Source organism: Caretta caretta, chromosome 2, assembly GCF_965140235.1.
Source record: "Caretta caretta isolate rCarCar2 chromosome 2, rCarCar1.hap1, whole genome shotgun sequence".
NCBI lineage: Eukaryota > Metazoa > Chordata > Testudines > Cheloniidae > Caretta > Caretta caretta.
Window position 1 is genome coordinate 217,158,482 of NC_134207.1, and position 17,923 is coordinate 217,176,404.

Here is a 17,923-nt window from a genome sequence, read left to right on the forward strand (position 1 = left end):
ATACCTCATGCAGACAACATTTCTCATTTCTGATTGGATAAGAGCTAACCAGGGTGAGCCCAGTATAATCTCCACAAACATCTGAAGGTGAATAGCCCAAGCTCCACTTTGCTCTGGAATTTCCTCCCAAGGAGTCACACAGATCCAACATACTAGTTATGTGTCTTATATGCAATCATTGCATTTAGAATCCATGAGAAACAAAGCTTCAAACACACTAAATTGTTATTAAGTCTTGGTAATAATAATAATAATAGTATTAAAATGGATTTTACTTGTCTGCATTTAGCTGTGTGTGTATGTGAATTCAGAGAAAACTTGTGGGAAACACTGCAAAACTTTTCCTTCACCTGCACTAGTAACTGGAAAAGCTAGATGACCTCTTAGTGGCTATATCTGGACACATAAAAATATATATCCTGGACACACAAAAACATGTCTTCATCCCAGCATCCTCATGTTAGGCTCCTATTTTCATTCTAAACACTTTACGGGAAGAGAGTGTAAACGGAGTTGACAGACATGAATCCCAGCCGTTCCACTTGCTGCAGGAAGAAATTGTGCTTGGATTGCAGATATGCTAAAATAGAGAGTGGGAAGAGTCTGGGTAAGAGATAGATCTAGTCACATCCTGTTGATTTTGCACCCAAGCTTCGCCAAATTGTACCATTAAAATAGAAACCAAGTCTAGTGGCTCTACTACAAACAATTCTAGACCCCCACACATCCCAGTGCAGCACCACTGCAAAGCCCCAGATCCCGCACCTGGGATGAAAACTTGTCCACGCTGAAGTTGAAGGCAAAACTCCCATTGACTTCAATGGGGCCAATATTTCACTCCTGGATACTGCTAGATCCAACCAACTTTTGACATCATCATCCCTCTTCTCCTCTCCCACATCCCAAATTATACTCCATGAATAGTAAGCTCATCTTTCACTAAAGCAACCTGGATCCCAACGTATGCAGGTCCAGCAGCCCCATAACAAGCCAAAGTTGGCACTAGCTGGATCCTGCTTGTTTTTGGTCCCAGTTCCATCGCTTAAGTAGAGAACATGCTTAGCTTCTCCAGCTCCACCTTCACAATTTAGGCTCTGCTGTGCTACAACATAACCGCCTTCGATCATCTGGCATGTCGAGCCTGCCAAATTTTGGCTGCAAACTTAGAAAGTGTATTATCGAAATAGCCAGCAAGTGCTGCTTCCCCAACACAAAAAGCTGCACCCCAAGACATCCTGGCACAAGAACGCTGCAAAGCCCCTCGTTTGGCACCTGTTTCCTGCTGGATCCAGCTAGTTTTTGGCAGCACACCCCGCACTTCCAGGATCTAAGCGAAGTACAAATGCCACTCCTCCCCCCCGTCCACTTTTTGCAAGCATGTTCCTTGGCGTCTCTGGGAGGCTTCACAACTGAGCGCTCCCGGGGCATTTAAATGCCCGGCAGCTCTCAGATCCTGGGCGAGACTGACAGGAAAGGCGGTCCGCGTACCACCAGAGGACCGGGACGAGCCCTCTCCCTCTGCCTGATCTCCCCCACCTCCTTACCTAGCCAGAAGTGCAGCTTGTAGAAGGTGGCGTCGCTCTTCTTCAGGGTGTGGAGCACCAGGTACGCATCCCCCACGTAGAAATTGCCGTGCAAGTTCTCAGGCACCGGCCCCAGGTCCATCTTCTCGATCCTCCAGATCTGCAGGCCACTCTTCAGGCCAGCGTTGGCAAACTCCTTGTGGTACAGCTCGGGGGCCATGGTCCGGCAGGCAGAGCCACGGGGGCGAGAGAGAGAGGTGGAAGCGACGCCGCGCTGGACCCAAGCGACCCAGGGAAAGTCCAAGTCTGGCTCCGGCTCTCAGCCCCCGCCGCCGGGCCAGGCAGCTTTATCAAGCGAACCCGATTGGCCCAGAGGCGCTCAAGGGGCGGGGCCTAGGACTCCGATGGCTGCCTCCGCGCTGGGGCGGGGAGCCGCTCGGCCGCCGGCCCGGGGAGTTCCCGTGCGGCGCCTGCCGAGCTCGCGGCCACTCGGCCCCGCCTGCGGTTAGTGCTGGTCAAAGGCTGCTTGTGCTGGAGAACAGGAGAGACTTTGAGGAGCGAGGCTTCGGCCGGTCTCCAGGGGCTGAGCCTGCCCTCGCTCGCAGCCTAATCAAAGCCCTAGTGTGAGACTGAACGCACCTTCGGTCAACGCTCAGCCGGTCCTTTTGCACCTGGCATCTCTGTCAAATCATGACTCTACCCCGCGGAAACCAGTGGGGGTGTCACATTGTTCAGGAGCCCGGCCATGAATCCTCCAGGCCTTTTGCTCCTATTACACGGCGCAATAAAGACTTGGTTTTTCTCCGGAGTGCCTAGTTAGGGGCAAAGAAAGGACCATGAAGGTACAGGTTTCAGAGTAGCAGCCCTGTTAGTCTGTATTCGCACAAAGACAAGGAGGACTTGTGGCACCTTAGAGACTAACCACTTTGTTTGAGCATAAGCTTTCGTGAGCTACAGCTCACTTCATCGGATGCAGTGAGCTGTAGCTCACGAAAGCTTATGCTCAAATAAATATGTTAGTTTCTAAGGTGCCACAAGTCCTCCTTTTCTTTCATGAAGGCACAGTAACCCACTGAGTTACAAAGCCCAGATGTAAAAGGCAGGGAGTTGGCATGGCGCTCAGAGCTGTGTAGGGGCACTTCTTTATTCTAAATGGAAAGAAAAATAAAAGAAGGCAGGAAAGCAAAATACAACTGAGGCATCAATCATAGGTGTCACGCGGCTCTGTTTGCCTACATAATTGTATCACATCAGGCTTGGTTTTCTGAGCAACTCTCATGAGTTCATAGAGTTCTTATAGCTTTCGCTTGCTGCAGGGCTGTATTTACTCAGGATGTGTACGTGCGTCCTTGGAAGGCAGCGCACACTTATCGCATCGCCTCCCCCCCCCCGCCACCCCCCCTTCCATAATTTTACTTTCTTTGTTCTGGGGCAAAGGTTTCTCAAAGAAATCCAAGGAAAAAAATTGACGACTCCGTGTCCAGGACGGTTCCTATACCGTACCTTTTCTTCCTTCAGAGGGTTACGAGGGTTGTATTTGTGTGAGGAGGAAGCCACGTAATCACAATATAGTCAGTAGTGACAATGAACTCTTCTTATTTTTCCAGGGGTGGAGAGAGAGAACAGGAAAACCACAGACGACTGCCCGCTAGCGTGGAAGAGACGCCCCTGGAGTGAATTTTTTTTTCTTTCCTCCAGACAACTCATAGGAGTACTAATAGCAGTCTCCTCGGTGAGGACAGTTACCCCCACAAAAAAAATACAGTACTCCGCAACCCTTCCCCCACCCCGCAGGCAACATAAGCCCTCAGCCATCCTGGGTGCTCTCACCTGTGCTGCGGTGACCCTCGGCATGACAGGTGTCTTTGGTGACTGATTCAACATGAAGCCCTGCTGAGACAGAAGCACTGTCCCCTCCAAAGATCAAGTTTTGTGAGCTGGGGGTGTCGGAGACTAGAGGCAGTATTGATGAGGAATCAGTGGTTGGCTCGAGAGTAGGCGCATCTGAAGTCTCCTCTGGAGCAAGGTTGCTTGGTGGTGATGGTCTCAGCTGGTCAACGTGGCAACACCAAACTACTCCTTTGGCAGTCTGGATCTTTATATGAGATGAGTCCAGTGACCACAGTGATGGTTGAAGGAACCCACCTTGGTCTAGCTCTGTAACTTTTAGCAAATACACGTCCTTATGGTGTGAAGGAACGCACTGTAAATGATGACAGGGAGGAATCCAAAGCCTGTTCCTGTTTGTGTTGCAATTCCTCAAACAGCTTGGTGTTAAGACAGCCCAGGCATGTCTTAAGCCATTGTCCCTGCTGGGCTAACTCTGGTAGTCAGACAGGGAGTGACATGGTGAGTGAAGAGGAACCTGGCAAGCCTTGTTGTCAGGCTCTGCCTCTGCTATTCAGGTCTAGTGGTTGAAGCATGGATCACAGCTAGGCGTACGATTGGTCCTGGGCCAGCAGTAGTCCTGGAACTGAGATCCAGGGACAGACCAGGGTCAAAACTGACATCCGAGTCTGTAGGCAAACCAGAATCAGAACTGTACCAGGGTCCAGGTGCAGGCCAGAGGTCGAAGCCAGGTGGTCATGTGGGAGCAGGATTTTATAATTGTACTATAAGAATAGAGGTACTAATGTATGTCTTGATTTCATTTTACCAGCCACCCCATTTGAATAGCAGAAAGGAATGACCCACTGGGACATTGGTAGAAATACATCTGACAGACTGCCAGTGTCTGTACTGATGTTAAGGCAGGGACAGACCAGAACAATCCTTATGACTGATTATGGTCATCTTTTTGTTTTAGGATAAGTTATAATGTCAACTATGGTTTCCTATATGTATTACAAATTAGGCACTCTAGTTAAATATACATTTCTTTGTTTTAAGGTTTAGTAAGTAAAAGACAGGATCTTGTATTGTGTCTATGTTAAGGAGATTCAAAATAAACTGACACTATTTGTCTTCTCAAAGGTCTCTGTAAAAGACTGTTTGTGTGAATGAGGAATGTATGCATCAGGAAAAGATAAGGTGTGAAGGCCATTGTTATAGCCAGATGGTCAAGGAAGAAGGAGTGAAGAGACTTACAGAGAATCATCAACGTGCATCCATAATGAAGGAAGGGCACATTGACGACCCTGAAGTGAAGGCTGGCACCCCTAAATACAGGACAATTGATTAAATCAGAACCAGGACAGGATGACCCTCTTGGAGGTGTATTGGAATGTTTACATCAAAAGATACACCAATTAAGAAGTAACCCGGTCACAAACTGACACAGCAAAATCCATAGACTTCAGCAGAGAAAAAAAAACTATAAGAACAGGGTGCTTGGCCATGGGACTTTGGGTTCGTCTTGCCACACTCCAGGAGCATCGGATCGCGACCAGCAGAGCACTGCTCCCCTATTCCCAGGGGAATACTACCAGGGTGACTGCAGGGGTGGTCCCCAGGCTCCCCTACCCTGTCTTAATTGGTAGGGACTTCCCCAGGTTTGAGAGCTTACTCCCCCCAGGAGAGCCAGGGGAGGATAGCAACCCCCAGGTTGAGATGGAGGCACCTACAGATAGCCTTTCCCCAATGTTTGCCGAATTTGACCCAGAGTTATTCTCAGCCCTGGAAAACCCAGAAAGTCTAGGCGCGAAAGGAGGGCAGATAAAAGATTGGGGACCAGGATTCTAGCAGAGAACCAGAAAACCTCCCTTGTTGGTAGGCAAACCCATTCAGGAGGCCAGGAGATAATTCAGGCCAGTGAGGACTTGGAGGCAATTCCTAGCCCAAATAGGGGCAACCCAGGGAGCGGAGTAGAAACAGGCCCCCTGGAATTAGGTCAGTTTGGTACCGCACATGAGAATTTCGGGCAGGACCAAGCCAATGACCCGCTATATGCAAATGTAAGGGAGATAGGTAGTGGAAGTAAATGGCATACCCGTGGAAGGAAAGACCAAAGGCCTAAGGCCATATTATGTGCTCAAATGCGATCTCTTGTACAGGATAGCGCAAACGTGAGGGGAAGAAATAGAGCAACTCTTAGTCCCATGGAAACACACAAGGGCAGTACTAGAGTTAGCTCACAGTCATCTATTTGGGGGACATCTAGGAGTAGACAAGACACTAGATAGAGTCCTAAGAAGATTTTATTGGCCAGGAATACGTGCAGAGGTCCAGCGCTATTGTGCCTCCTATCCTTAATGCCAGTTGCATAGCTCCTGACCTCACTTGTGGGCCCCATTAGTTCCTTTGCCTATTATTGAAGTCCCTTTCGAGAGGACAGCCATGGACATAGTGGGCCCACTGGAAAGATCGGCTCGGGGCCACCAAAATGTACTAGTCATCCTTGACTATGCCACGGGGTATCCAGAAGCCATTTCTTTAAGAAACCCCACATCCAAGGCAAAAGAACTACTCCAGGTTTTTGGTAGAGTGGGCATCCCTAAGAAGATCCTGACTGACCAACGAACCCCTTTCATGTCAAAATTAATGAAAGACTTATGTACCCTACTCTGCATCCAGGCCATACGGACCTCAGTCTACCATCCACAAACAGATGAACTGGTCGAGCGGTTTAACCGTACCCTTAAAAGTATGATCTGGAAGGTGGTAGCTCAGGACGGAAAAGGCTTGGATACCCTTCCACAGTATCTAATGTTTGCTATACGGAAAGTCCCCCAGGCGTCCAGTGGTTTCTCTCCCTTTGAACTACAATACAGACGACAACCACGTGGAATATTAGATATTGCCAAGGAAGATTGGGAAGAACAACCCAACCCAGAAAAGAATGTCATTGAGCATGTGACACAGATGAGAGAGCGAATAACTCAAGTAACCTCTATAGTACGAGAACATTTGGAAAAAGCACAAGAGGCCCAGCAGACATATTTCAACCGTCAGGCAAAAGTATGGAGATTTCAGCCGGGGGAATGGGTGATGGTCTAGTGCCAACAGCAGAAAGCAAACTCCTAGCCAGCTGGCATGGACCATATGAGATAGTGGAAGCCACTGGGGAGGTGGACTATAAGGTCAGACAACCAGACCGCCGAAGGCCAGAGCAAATCTACCACATCAACTTACTGAAGCCCTGGCGTGACCAAGAGATGTGCCTGGTCATTCAGGGAGCTCCACCCCAGACAGACGACCCACAGGGGCAGGTGAAGATATCTCCTGAGTTAACTCCAGAACAACAAACAGAGGTCACTGATATGATCCAATGGAACCAGGACGTGTTCTGTACACAGCCGGGCCGTACGACACTGGTCCAACATCATATTGTCACGAGGCCCGGAGTAAGGGTGATGATAAAACCATACTGGATACCGGAAGCTAAAAGGAAAGAAATTAGGACAGAAGTGAAGAAGATGCTGGATCTCGGGGTTATTGAAGAATCCCACAGCCAATGGTCCAGCCCTATCGTCCTAGTCCCCAAGCCTGACGGCACCCTGAGGTTTTGCAACGACTTCCGGAAGTTGAATGAAGTATCCCAATTCGATGCCTATCCGATACCACGCATTGATGAGCTAGTTGATCAGTTCATAGAATCATAGAATATCAGGGTTGGAAGGGACCTTAGGAGGTCATCTAGTCCAACCCCCTGCTCAAAGCAGGACCAATCCCCAATTAAATCATCCCAGCCAGGGCTTTCTCAAGCCTGAGCTTAAAAACTTCTAAGGAAGGAGATTCTACCACCTCCCTAGAAACACTGGAATGTGTTACCACCACCCTCCTAGTGAAAAAGTTTTTCCTAATATCCAACCTAAACCTCCCCCACTGCAACTTGAGACCATTACTCCTTGTCCTGTCATCTTCTACCACTGAGAATAGTCTAGAACCATCCTCTTTGGAACCACCTCTCAGGTAGTTGAAAGCAGCTATCAAATCCCCCCTCATTCTTCTCTTCTGCAGACTAAACAATCCCAGTTCCCTCAGCCTCTCCTCATAAGTCATGTGCTCCAGACCCCTAATCATTTTTGTTGCCCTTCGCTGGACTCTCTCCAATTTATCCACATCCTTCTTGTAGTGTGGGGCCCAAAACTGGACACAGTACTCCAGATGAGGCCTCACCAATGTCGAATAGAGGGGAACGATCACGTCCCTCAATCTGCTGGCTATGCCCCTACTTATACATCCCAAAATGCCATTGGCCTTCTTGGCAACAAGGGCACACTGTTGACTAATATCCGGCTTCTCGTCCACTGTCACCCCTAGGTCCTTTTTCGCAGAACTGCTGCCTAGCCATTCGGTCCCTAGTCTGTAGCGGTTCATTGGATTCTTCTGTCCTAAGTGCAGGACCCTGCACTTATCCTTGTTGAACCTCATCACATTTCTTTTGGCCCAATCCTCCAATTTGTCTAGGTCCCTCTGTATCCTATCCCTACCTGCCACCGTATCTACCACTCCTCCTAGTTTAGTATCATCCGCAAATTTGCTGAGAGTGCAATCTACACCATCCTCCAGATCATTTATGAAGATATTGAACAAAACCAGCCGCAGGACCGACCCTTGGGGCACTCCACTTGATACCGGCTGCCATCTAGACATGGAGCCATTGATCACTACCTGTTGAGCCCAACAATCTAGCCAACTTTCTACCCACCTTATAGTGCATTCATCCAGCCCATACTTCTTTAACTTGCTGACAAGAATACTGTGGGAGACAGTGTCAAAAGCTTTGCTAAAGTCAAGAAACAATACATCCACTGCTTTTCCTTCATCCACAGAACCAGTAATCTCATCATAGAAGGCGATTAGATTAGTCAGGCATGACCTTCCCTTGGTGAATCCATGCTGACTGTTCCTGATCACTTTCCTCTCGTGTAAGTGCTTCAGGATTGATTCCTTGAGGACCTGCTTCATGATTTTTCCGGGGACTGAGGTGAGGCTGACTGGCCTGTAGTTCCCAGGATCCTCCTTCTTCCCTTTTTTAAAGATGGGCACTACATTAGCCTTTTTCCAGTCGTCTGAGACTTCCCCCGATCTCCATGAGTTTTCAAAGATAATGGCCAATGGCTCTGCAACACAGCCGCCAACTGTTTTACCACTCTTGGATGCAACACATCCAGCCCCATGGACTTGTGCACGTCCAGCTTTTCTAAATAGTCCCTAATCACTTCTTTCTCCACAGAGGGCTGGCCACCTAGTCCCCATGCTGTGTTGCCCAGCGCAGCAGTCTGGGAGCTGACCTTGTTAGTGAAGACAGAGGCAAAAAAAGCATTGAGTACATTAGCTTTTTCCACATCCTCTGTCACTAGGTTGCCTCCCTCATTCAGTAAGGGGCCTACACTTTCCTTGGCTTTCTTCTTGTTGCCAACATACCTGAAGAAACCCTTCTTGTTACTCTTAACATCCCTCACTAGCTGCAGCTCCAGGTGCGATTTGGCCCTCCTGATTTCATTCCTACATGCCCGAGCAACATTTTTATACTCTTCCCTGGTCATTTGTCCAATCTTCCACTTCTTATAAGCTTCTTTTTTATGTTTAAGATCCGCAATCAAGGATTTCACTGTTAAGATAAGCTGGTCGCCTGCCATATTTACTATTCTTTCGACACATCGGGATGGTTTGTCCCTGTAACCTCAAAAAGGATTCTTTGAAATGCAGCCAGCTCCCCTGGACTCCTTAGGTAAGGTAAGTTAGGTAAGGCCCAATACCTAACCACCCTGGACCTGACCAAAGGATATTGCCAAATTCCCCTGGCCAAGAATGCCAAGGAAAAGACTGCCTGCTCTACACCCGATGGCCTGTTCCAACACACTGTCCTCCCTTTCAGACTTCATGGGGCTCCTGCAACATTCCAACGACTTATGGACAAATTGCTGCGACCCCATGCCAAGTATGCCGCCGCCTATCTAGACGACATAGTTATCCATAGCCCTGACTGGGAAACGCACCTAGGAAAAGTAGAAGTGGTACTAGACGCTCTGCGGAAGGCCAGCTTCACTGCCAACCCTCTCAAGTGCGTGATAGAACTAGCTGAGGCCAGATACCTCGGGTATGTAGTAGGGAGAGGTTTGGTGAAACCCCAAAGGAATAAAATGGAGGCAATGCAAGGTTGGCCTCGACCAGTCTGCAAAAAGCAGGTCAGAGCATTTCTAGGAATAGTAGGATACTATCAGAGATTCATCCCTCATTTCACCAAAAGAGCAGGGCCACTGACGGATTTGATAAAGGCTCGGGGCCCCGAGATATTAAAGTGGACTGACACAGCAGAAGGAGCATTTACAGATTTAAGGACAGCCCTTTGCTGCCATCCAGTACTCATAGCCCCAGACTTCGAGAAGGAATTCATCCTACAAACAGATGCCTCCGAGGTAGGGCTAGGAGCCATCCTTTCACAGATGGTAGGGGAGGAGGAACACCCGATCTTGTACCTCAGCCGGAAACTCCTCCCCAGGGAACAAAAGTACACTGTTGTTGAAAAGGAATGTCTGGCGGTAAAATGGGCTATGGAGACTCTCCGCTACTACCTACCGGGGTGGCGGTTTACCCTCATGACAGACCATACCCCACTCCAGTAGATGCACAGAAACAAGGAGAAGAACGCAAGAGTGACTAGGTGGTTCCTATCCCTGCAGCCCTTTCATTTCCGGGTACAGCATAGGGCCGGAAGCCAACACAGTAACGCTGATGGCCTATCACGACAGCACTGCCTCTCATCCCAAGTAGCCCAACCTCATGGTGTTGAGTGGGGGGGGATGGTGGGGGGAGGGAGATATATATACAGCATGGCCAGAGGGCAGCAGGAGAGTGTTAGAAGCGAGCCTTATTCCCTGCAGAGGGAAGAAAGTTTGCTATAAATTAATTAAAGCACCTGAAGCCAGTCACATAATAAAACCCCCCTGCTTCAATCAGACAAGAGGAGGAGTTGAAGCAGAGTGGATTGGTGTTGGAGCAGAGAGCGGTTTGGAGGGAAGCAGAGGAGAGTTTGGAGAAGTGCTGCAGTGGGCTAAGAAGACCAAGACCCTAGGTAAAGAGACACCTGGTTTGTGCAGAGAGAGGGCAGGAAGCCCCACAAGCTGAAGGGCAGGAGAAGGAAGTAGGCCAGGGGAAGGAACCACCAGTTCTAGTGGTTTACTGCTATCCCTAGGGCCCCTGGGCTGGGACCCGGAGTAGAGGGCAGGCCTGGGTCCCTCCCTCTCCACTTCCCTCCTCTAGGACACTAGTGGGGCAGTTAATACCCCAGTTCAGGGACAAGAAATGGTGCCCTGAAACCCCCTCCCCCCAGAAGAGAAAGCGAGAGACCCATCATAGTAGTGCCGGAAATTTGCCACAATAGATACTCCCCTCCACTCCCCCAGGAAGTGAATTTTCTAGGTAGAGCCCTGTGCAGATACAAAATTTGTATCTACGTCCAATCCATGATCTGGAAACATGCTCCGTGGATATCCACATCCATGGATACAAAGCAGATATTTGCAGATTTGCATGGCTCTATTTCTAGGGTCATCCTGAGGGTTGGGGGTTACTCACCACCTCTTCCTCTGCTGGCACCATTACCTCAGGAATAAACACTTGATCCCTTGTTCTGCCCGTGACTTGGACTGGCAGGATTGTGTCTAGTCCCCTCTTCCTCAACTATCTTGTACAGACAGTGCAGATCTTGTGTCTGACCCCTTATTGAGCGATTCAGATTGGCCCAATGCACCACACTGGACAGTCTCTCTAACAATACAAGGCATTAGTTACTTTCAGGTGCATCTCTCTTTCTCTTTGGTGAGTAAACCCACACCATGACTCAGAGTAAAGCGTTCTCCTCTTGGCCATATATCTTTTCACCATTTCCTTCACTGTGCAGTTCCCCAGGGACATCAAACCATTTGAAATAAGGTAGAAATAGAAAAGTTTTAGGACTCTTAGGCCAACAGATTCAACCAAGTCCAGTTTCAGTATTACATCCTATGACATTTTTAACAATGCTTCATGCTTATCTAGCTCCCGCTTAGATTGTCCATGTCCTGTCTATATCAACTCTTCCTTGCACTTCCACTGATTTGCCTATGCTAAGGAGGTTAGCAAAGCACTTTCTTCATATTAGTTAGCCTGTGCCAGCATCAGCATTCTCCACATCTAAATGAATTGAAAATTGATTTCTTGGCTGCCATTACACTGGAAGTGTCTTTGCCCAGAGATGAAAAGCAAAGCAGTCTACTCTAGTACAGTCCCATATCTCTTCTACCTGGTTCTGCATATAGAGATAAAGGTGTTTATACTCACATCGATTTTCTGGCTCAGTAGACTTCCCTAACATAGTGGAAATCAAATCTTACATCTTTCTATTCCAACTGATCTATTTATTTAAAATTTTCAAGTGATTGGTCAAATTCTGCTCTGAGTTGCATGTGTGTAGCAATAAGGATGTGTGTGTTTTGGTGAACATTGACAATGCGCTTGTTCCTCCTGCAACAATATACATAAACAAGGTTAAATCCACTGGTACAATTTTAACTGATTGATTTAAGACTGAAGTCAATGGGACTACTCACACGGTAAGGTATTGCTAAGTGTGAGTAAGGATGGCAGAATGTGACCTTTAGTTAATTTACACAAGTTTGCCTCAGCAGGTTTAAGTACTAGGTAATTAGTTATCTATTAGTTTATTAGTAAAGGAACCATTAGTACTTTTAGCACAATTGCCACGTATATTTATTTACTTGCATCACAGTCTAAATTCTATATCTGCCATTATTTTCAGTACTTCTGGCTGATCTTTTGCAATCTACCTCTATCATATATACCTGTCATTTGATTATAGTCTTAGGCCCAGGTCCCGAAAGGTGTCTAACTCCCATCGATTTCAATCTGAGGTAAGCATCTAAATTTGGATCTTCGTGCTACTTCTCTTTGCTCATTTAAATCTAATTCACACAGTCTTGAGCACTGGCTTTGCTAAAATTAGTTGTAATTCATGCCACCAGCAATATGAGAGGTCATATAATTTATATCATCAGCTTTTGTTTTCCAGAAACTATGGGTCACATCATGCTCACTTTACTCATTAGCAATTGCATTACTGTTTTCGAAACTACCTAAGAAAGTCCATTCAGGCTTGTTGGAGATAAGCCAGGTTTACACTTAAAAATTAGATTGACCTAGTTATGTTGCTCAGGGACATGAAAAATTTCATGCCCTGAGCACTACAGTTATGTCGATCTAACCCCCGCTGTAAACACGGCTAGGCTGACAAAAGAATTCTTCCATCACAGCACCTCAAGCTTTGCTTTGATAGGTAGATTTTCCTTGTTCAGTGAAAAACAAACAAACAATTCATTGGATTAATCAAGAAGGTGAAAGGAAATAATATTTGAAGGTAAGAAAAAGAGGAACTAAGACAGAGGTTACACAAGGGTCTGCAGAGGCCTGTTCTACAGGGCTCATTCCCACTTCACTCTGCTCCACATTCCAAATTTGAACTGTGGGATTACATGAGCTTCCTCTCTTTTCTTCCCATTTTGAGCGCTGATTACACTTTACAATTTGCTTCACACTGAGTAAATATGAAAAAGGTGTGAACTTGGCCAAATACCAACACACAGGCCAATTTCTGCTCTTGGTTACACTGCAGTAGATCAAAGGTAAATCCCTGTAAATCAATGGAGTTATTCTGGATTTATACCCGTATAAAAGAGCAAACCCTCCTCTCCAGTGCAATGCTCAAAGACTTCAGTGACATGCACTAGGGGTACTGCAGCCCAGCAGACAGCATGCTGGAGTGGGACTGAGGAGACCTAGGTGCTCGTCCCAGCTCTGCCGCTGGCCTAAGTGACCTTGGGCAAGTCACTTTCCTTTCTTCAGCCTCAATTTCATAATCTGTAAAATGGAAATGATACTGACCTCTTTTGTAAAGCATTTTGAGATCAACTTATGAAAAGTCTTATATAAGAGCTACATAGTATTTAATGATAAGTGAATTTGGTCCTTAATCTGTATATACAATTATTTAAAGTTTAAAAAACAGAATTGTCCATAATCAGATCTTAAACTACATCTAATCTGAACAATGTCAATTGCCACAAATGTGAACTATTTGACAGGTTTAATCTAAGTCTAGACATCTTGGTAAAACATTTTGAATGCTGTATCTGGGAGACGTGAAGTGCCAGGAACTGAATACGGTATAGCAACACCGTTTTTAATCAGTTTTCTCCTGTTCCAAGGAATTGTTTTGGTGTGGGTTGGTTTTACCCCGGAAGTATTTTATACCTACATTAACAGTTTGATTAATAAATTACAACACAACCCATAAAAACAAGTTGAATTGCAAGTTAATACCAATATTTAAAACCACAAGAGGTCAGAGATAAGGAAGCAGAGACAATTGTCTTGGTCACTGTTCTCCTCCCAGCATATCTGCCTCCCTTGCTTTTATGTGTTATGATAGAGTATTTCATTACATGGTCACAAGACATTAGACAACAAATATTCTTGGACAAACTGTTGACAAGTATGGGGTACTGAGATGAAGGCAGAGAAATATGGTTATGTTCCCTCTAGTAAGTTATCAGACCATACAGGTTTCCAGCTCAGTTGTCCTATCCTGATACTAAATAGTGAATGAAGATATGGTGATAACTGCAGTTAGTTTGAAAAGTTTTTACCAAAATCATCATCCCAGCAGGACTGGAGTTTGCTTGCCTGCATTTGGACACCACTGTCAGGAGTTCTATGGGGAAAGACTGGAGATCTTTGCCACAGGGAAGATCAAACGTACAATAAGATAGTGTTTCTTAACATGAAGCTTGGAGGAAAGGCAGGAAATAGAGAAAAATGGAAAATTAAGTGGTCTGATTTGAGAAAGATTCAGGGCACTGGCCAGATCCTCATATGGTGTTAGTCAGTATATTTGCATTGAAGTCAGTGGAGCTAAAACAATTTACATCTGCTGAGGATTTGGCCCATTATCAGAGACCTTCCCTTCCCCTTCATTTGTTGACCAAAGGGTCACCTGGGGCCTTATTTTCCACTGACTTGAGTAATAAGGGTGCAACAGACAAGAGAGCAAGTAAGAGACTGATCTTTAGTGACCGATTCCAGTCACAGGACATGGATCAGGATTATGTGTCAGGGGCCAGTATCCATTGGCTCCACTGGCTACTGATCTACTTTGCTCAGGTGTAAGAGACAATTCAAGGTGTGGGTTACATTACCAAATCAGATAGACAAGGGAAGTGGGGTAACATCTTCTATTGAATGAACCAATAAGAGAGAGACCAGCTTTCGAGCTCTTCTTCAAAGCTCTCTGTAGCTTGAAAGCTGGTTTCTCTCATCAACAGAAGCTGGTCCAGTAAAAGATGTTACCTCACCCACCTGATCTCTTATATCCTGGAATCAACACCGTTACAACACTGCAAATTCCAAATCAGATTGGCAGTATTTTATGTACTCTAGGCAAAGGAAAAAATTAGTTTTCTGGATGTTATTTTTAGAGCCAAGAAGTGCTGATGTGCTGCTGACAGAGATTTGGTTATTTCTCTTTCTACTGGTCTGAGTCTTTAGAAAATAGAGAAGGGGAAATTCTCACATTGCTGTGCTTTTAGCAATGTGAAAATTAAAATAAATAAATGTAAATAAAAATAACATCCAGAAAACTCACTTTTTAGAATTAGATTGAACAACCACAAAAACCCTAGGAAATCAATTGAAGTTCTAGCAAACACACTACACCGCAATCAACAACAATTTACAAAAAGCACCATCTTCTTCCAGCCCCATTCAATGCAGCATCCATCATACTCATAAATCAACTGTCCACTAAGCTTTACTTTTCCTTTACTCTGTCCTGGTAATGATGCAATATGAAAAAGATAGCAATCTTCTCCATCCATAATAAAGAGTTTTATCATCAGTGACAATGAATCTCAGAATATCACTAAGAGAACTTCTGTCCCAAGGAGCTTATATTACTGGCACACACATTAACAGATTCAATGCTGTTTCCTTGGGAGTTTTCCAACAGCTGTAGAGCAAATTGGAAAATGAAATTTGTTTTTCCATGAAAGAGTTTTTCTTGTTGGTAAAGTTTCCCCTATCCAATTTTTTTTTAACCAAAAACTTTCAAATTTGTTATTTTGTTTTAAAAAACAAACCAACAAAAAAGGGGAGGAGAGCTTCATTTAGACCATGAAATTTAGGGTGTGGGGTTTTTTTAAACTAAAATATTTTGTTTAGAGTTTGGAGGTACCTCTAGTTTTACTTTCTCTCAAATGGAAAAAGGGAGGCAAAGTGTGAGGAAGGGGAGACAACCTCAGTGTTTACTCCTTTTACTGTATAATTAAAACAATAAAAAGATGTGAACAGCAGATCTTCCTGCACTTTCCCAACACTTTGAAACTGGTTTCCCAACTGACAAAAGTTGGATAATAGTACTAACAGGTGGGGGAAAGCTCTATGGCAAATCAAAATGTTTTTTAAAAAACTAAAACTTTAGTTTTGAAAATTCAATTTTTCATAACATTTTTTATTTTGAAAAAAAATGGAAAATGAAAAAGTTCATTTTCAACGAACCCCTGTTTCTCAACAAAAAGTTTTCAACCAGCACTAAGCACTTTGCTTCATATTCTGCAACAGCTCATGAACTCTCATTCCAACCAGCAGTACTGTGGTTTTTGAGATATAGCCATACGGTGGCATTAAAGAGACAATTACAGAAAAATATCCTCATTTTATGTAGGGAAATCATAATGATAAACTCTCTTGTCTAGCTCCCTTTCTCTTAAAGCTTTTTCAAATGATTAAAAATAAATAAATAGTCACACTCAGGAGTAATCCAAGATTCAGCACTGTGTAATAAAATTTCAAAATGACAGAGTGTAGCATTAGCAGTTGTGGAGGTTACTGAAAAATAGGAGTATAATTCCTTCATTAGGAAAGAAACAATATCAGGTTTCTTACTTCAACAGTACTCCGAAGTGCTGGGAAACATACTTCTTTAGTGTCAAAGCTAATAGCCATGGAGGATGCCAACACAGCTCTTTAGTTTTAAGTGGAGCAGCTATTCTTCACTTCCTCTTCTCAAACTCTTGTGTATTGATGCTCCCTAGAGGTGGCTACATTTCAGTAATAGCTGGACTTATCCCATTTACTTTATGTGAAGTGTTTTGGGATCCTTCCGGGTGAAAGTGCTATATCAATGTCTACACACTTTTGAATGCAAGGTATATTAAGTATGTGTTTCAACTACTATCATTTAGGTCCAAGGCCCTGATACAAGACAGAAGCCAGTTTATTTGCAATTTGAAAGGTCATTTTCAAAAATCTGAGTCAGATTCACCACTATGGTCTGGTGATGTAAAGTTCTGAGTTTAGTTTAACTGGCCAGCTGAACTGGGTAGTCAACTGTTTTGCATCACCAGAAAGGCATAGGGCAACCAATACATAATGGTGTCTCTGGGCATTTAAACACAGGCTAGGTCCTTGCTAGCTGAGGTCGGCAACTTTCACTTGAATGTAAAAAAAAAATCATTTAAATTAACTTTTGGTTTCATTGTATTTAATTTTACCCTTATCTTTTCTTCATTGTCTTTGATCTGTTGTTTTTAACTGTTGTAACTGTAACCATTCTGCCAGTCAGAGTTAGCACCAGAGCTGGTTCAGTATCTAGGGGTTCCTTTTCAACAATACAACACAAAACCGGCTTGAGCCCCCACCTAGTGACCTGGAACAATTACACACCACACCCTGCGCACGTCTAAGAGGCAATAATTCCCCCCTTGCAAGCACAGATTCTGAGTGTAGCAAAACTTTTAATAAAAGGAGGGAAGTAACTCAGCATTAATTTGGGAAAACACCATAAACAGGATCCATAAACATGAACCATGAGCAAAAGACCAACCCTTCCCTCAGGTTCTTAAGTCCAGTAACCAAAAGTCCTTTTAACATGCCCGTCCCCTTCTCTGCACCCGACTCACAGTTGCTGTCCTTGGTCAGTGCAGCCCAGAGATCAGAGGTGCATCTGCAGAGTTCACCTCCCACCCTGGGTGGATGGGGGAGTAAGAAAGTACCTTACTCGCTCTGCTGTCCGGGCACTTGCTCGCCACACCTCTCTGCCCACTGCCCTGTTGGCTGATCACCACACCTCTCTGCCAGGCTCTGCTCCTCTCCACTAGCTGCCCTGCTGGCTGATCACCGTGCCTCTCTGCTGGGCTCCGCTCTGACCCTCTCTGCCTGCTGTCTTGCCAGCCAATTGCAATACCTCTCCACTGGCCACCCTGCCAGCCGATCACCCAGATTCTTCAAGTCCCACCACTTAACCCAGTTCTCAGTGATTTCAGCTATTGGTACACACTTCTCAGTCTCTTGCATCAGTGACACTGTCCCAAATCAGGTCTAATACTTAAAGCTAGGTATTCATGATTTCAGTTCTGTAGCATGTTACAGGACTCTCAATTGAGTCTTAATTAGCTCTTTTATTA

At 45.3% G+C, this 17,923-nt stretch overlaps 1 protein-coding gene across 7 annotated transcripts in view; it reads right to left on the minus strand.

Annotated features, from left to right (window-relative positions):
• Nucleotides 1-17,923, minus strand: part of LOC125631488 (scinderin) — a 140,441-nt gene that overhangs the window by 90,695 nt on the left and 31,823 nt on the right. Inside the window, exon 1 of one of the 7 annotated variants that reach the window (XM_048838256.2) lies at nucleotides 1,545-1,865. The exons of 5 other annotated variants lie outside the window; for them this stretch is intronic. In XM_048838256.2, coding sequence (XP_048694213.1) covers nucleotides 1,545-1,743 — 199 coding nt within the window. In that variant the 5' untranslated portion in view covers nucleotides 1,744-1,865. Of the gene's footprint in view, nucleotides 1-1,544; nucleotides 1,866-2,938; nucleotides 6,843-17,923 lie in introns of those variants that run through there. One more of the 7 variants, XM_048838259.2, reaches the window with a different exon arrangement.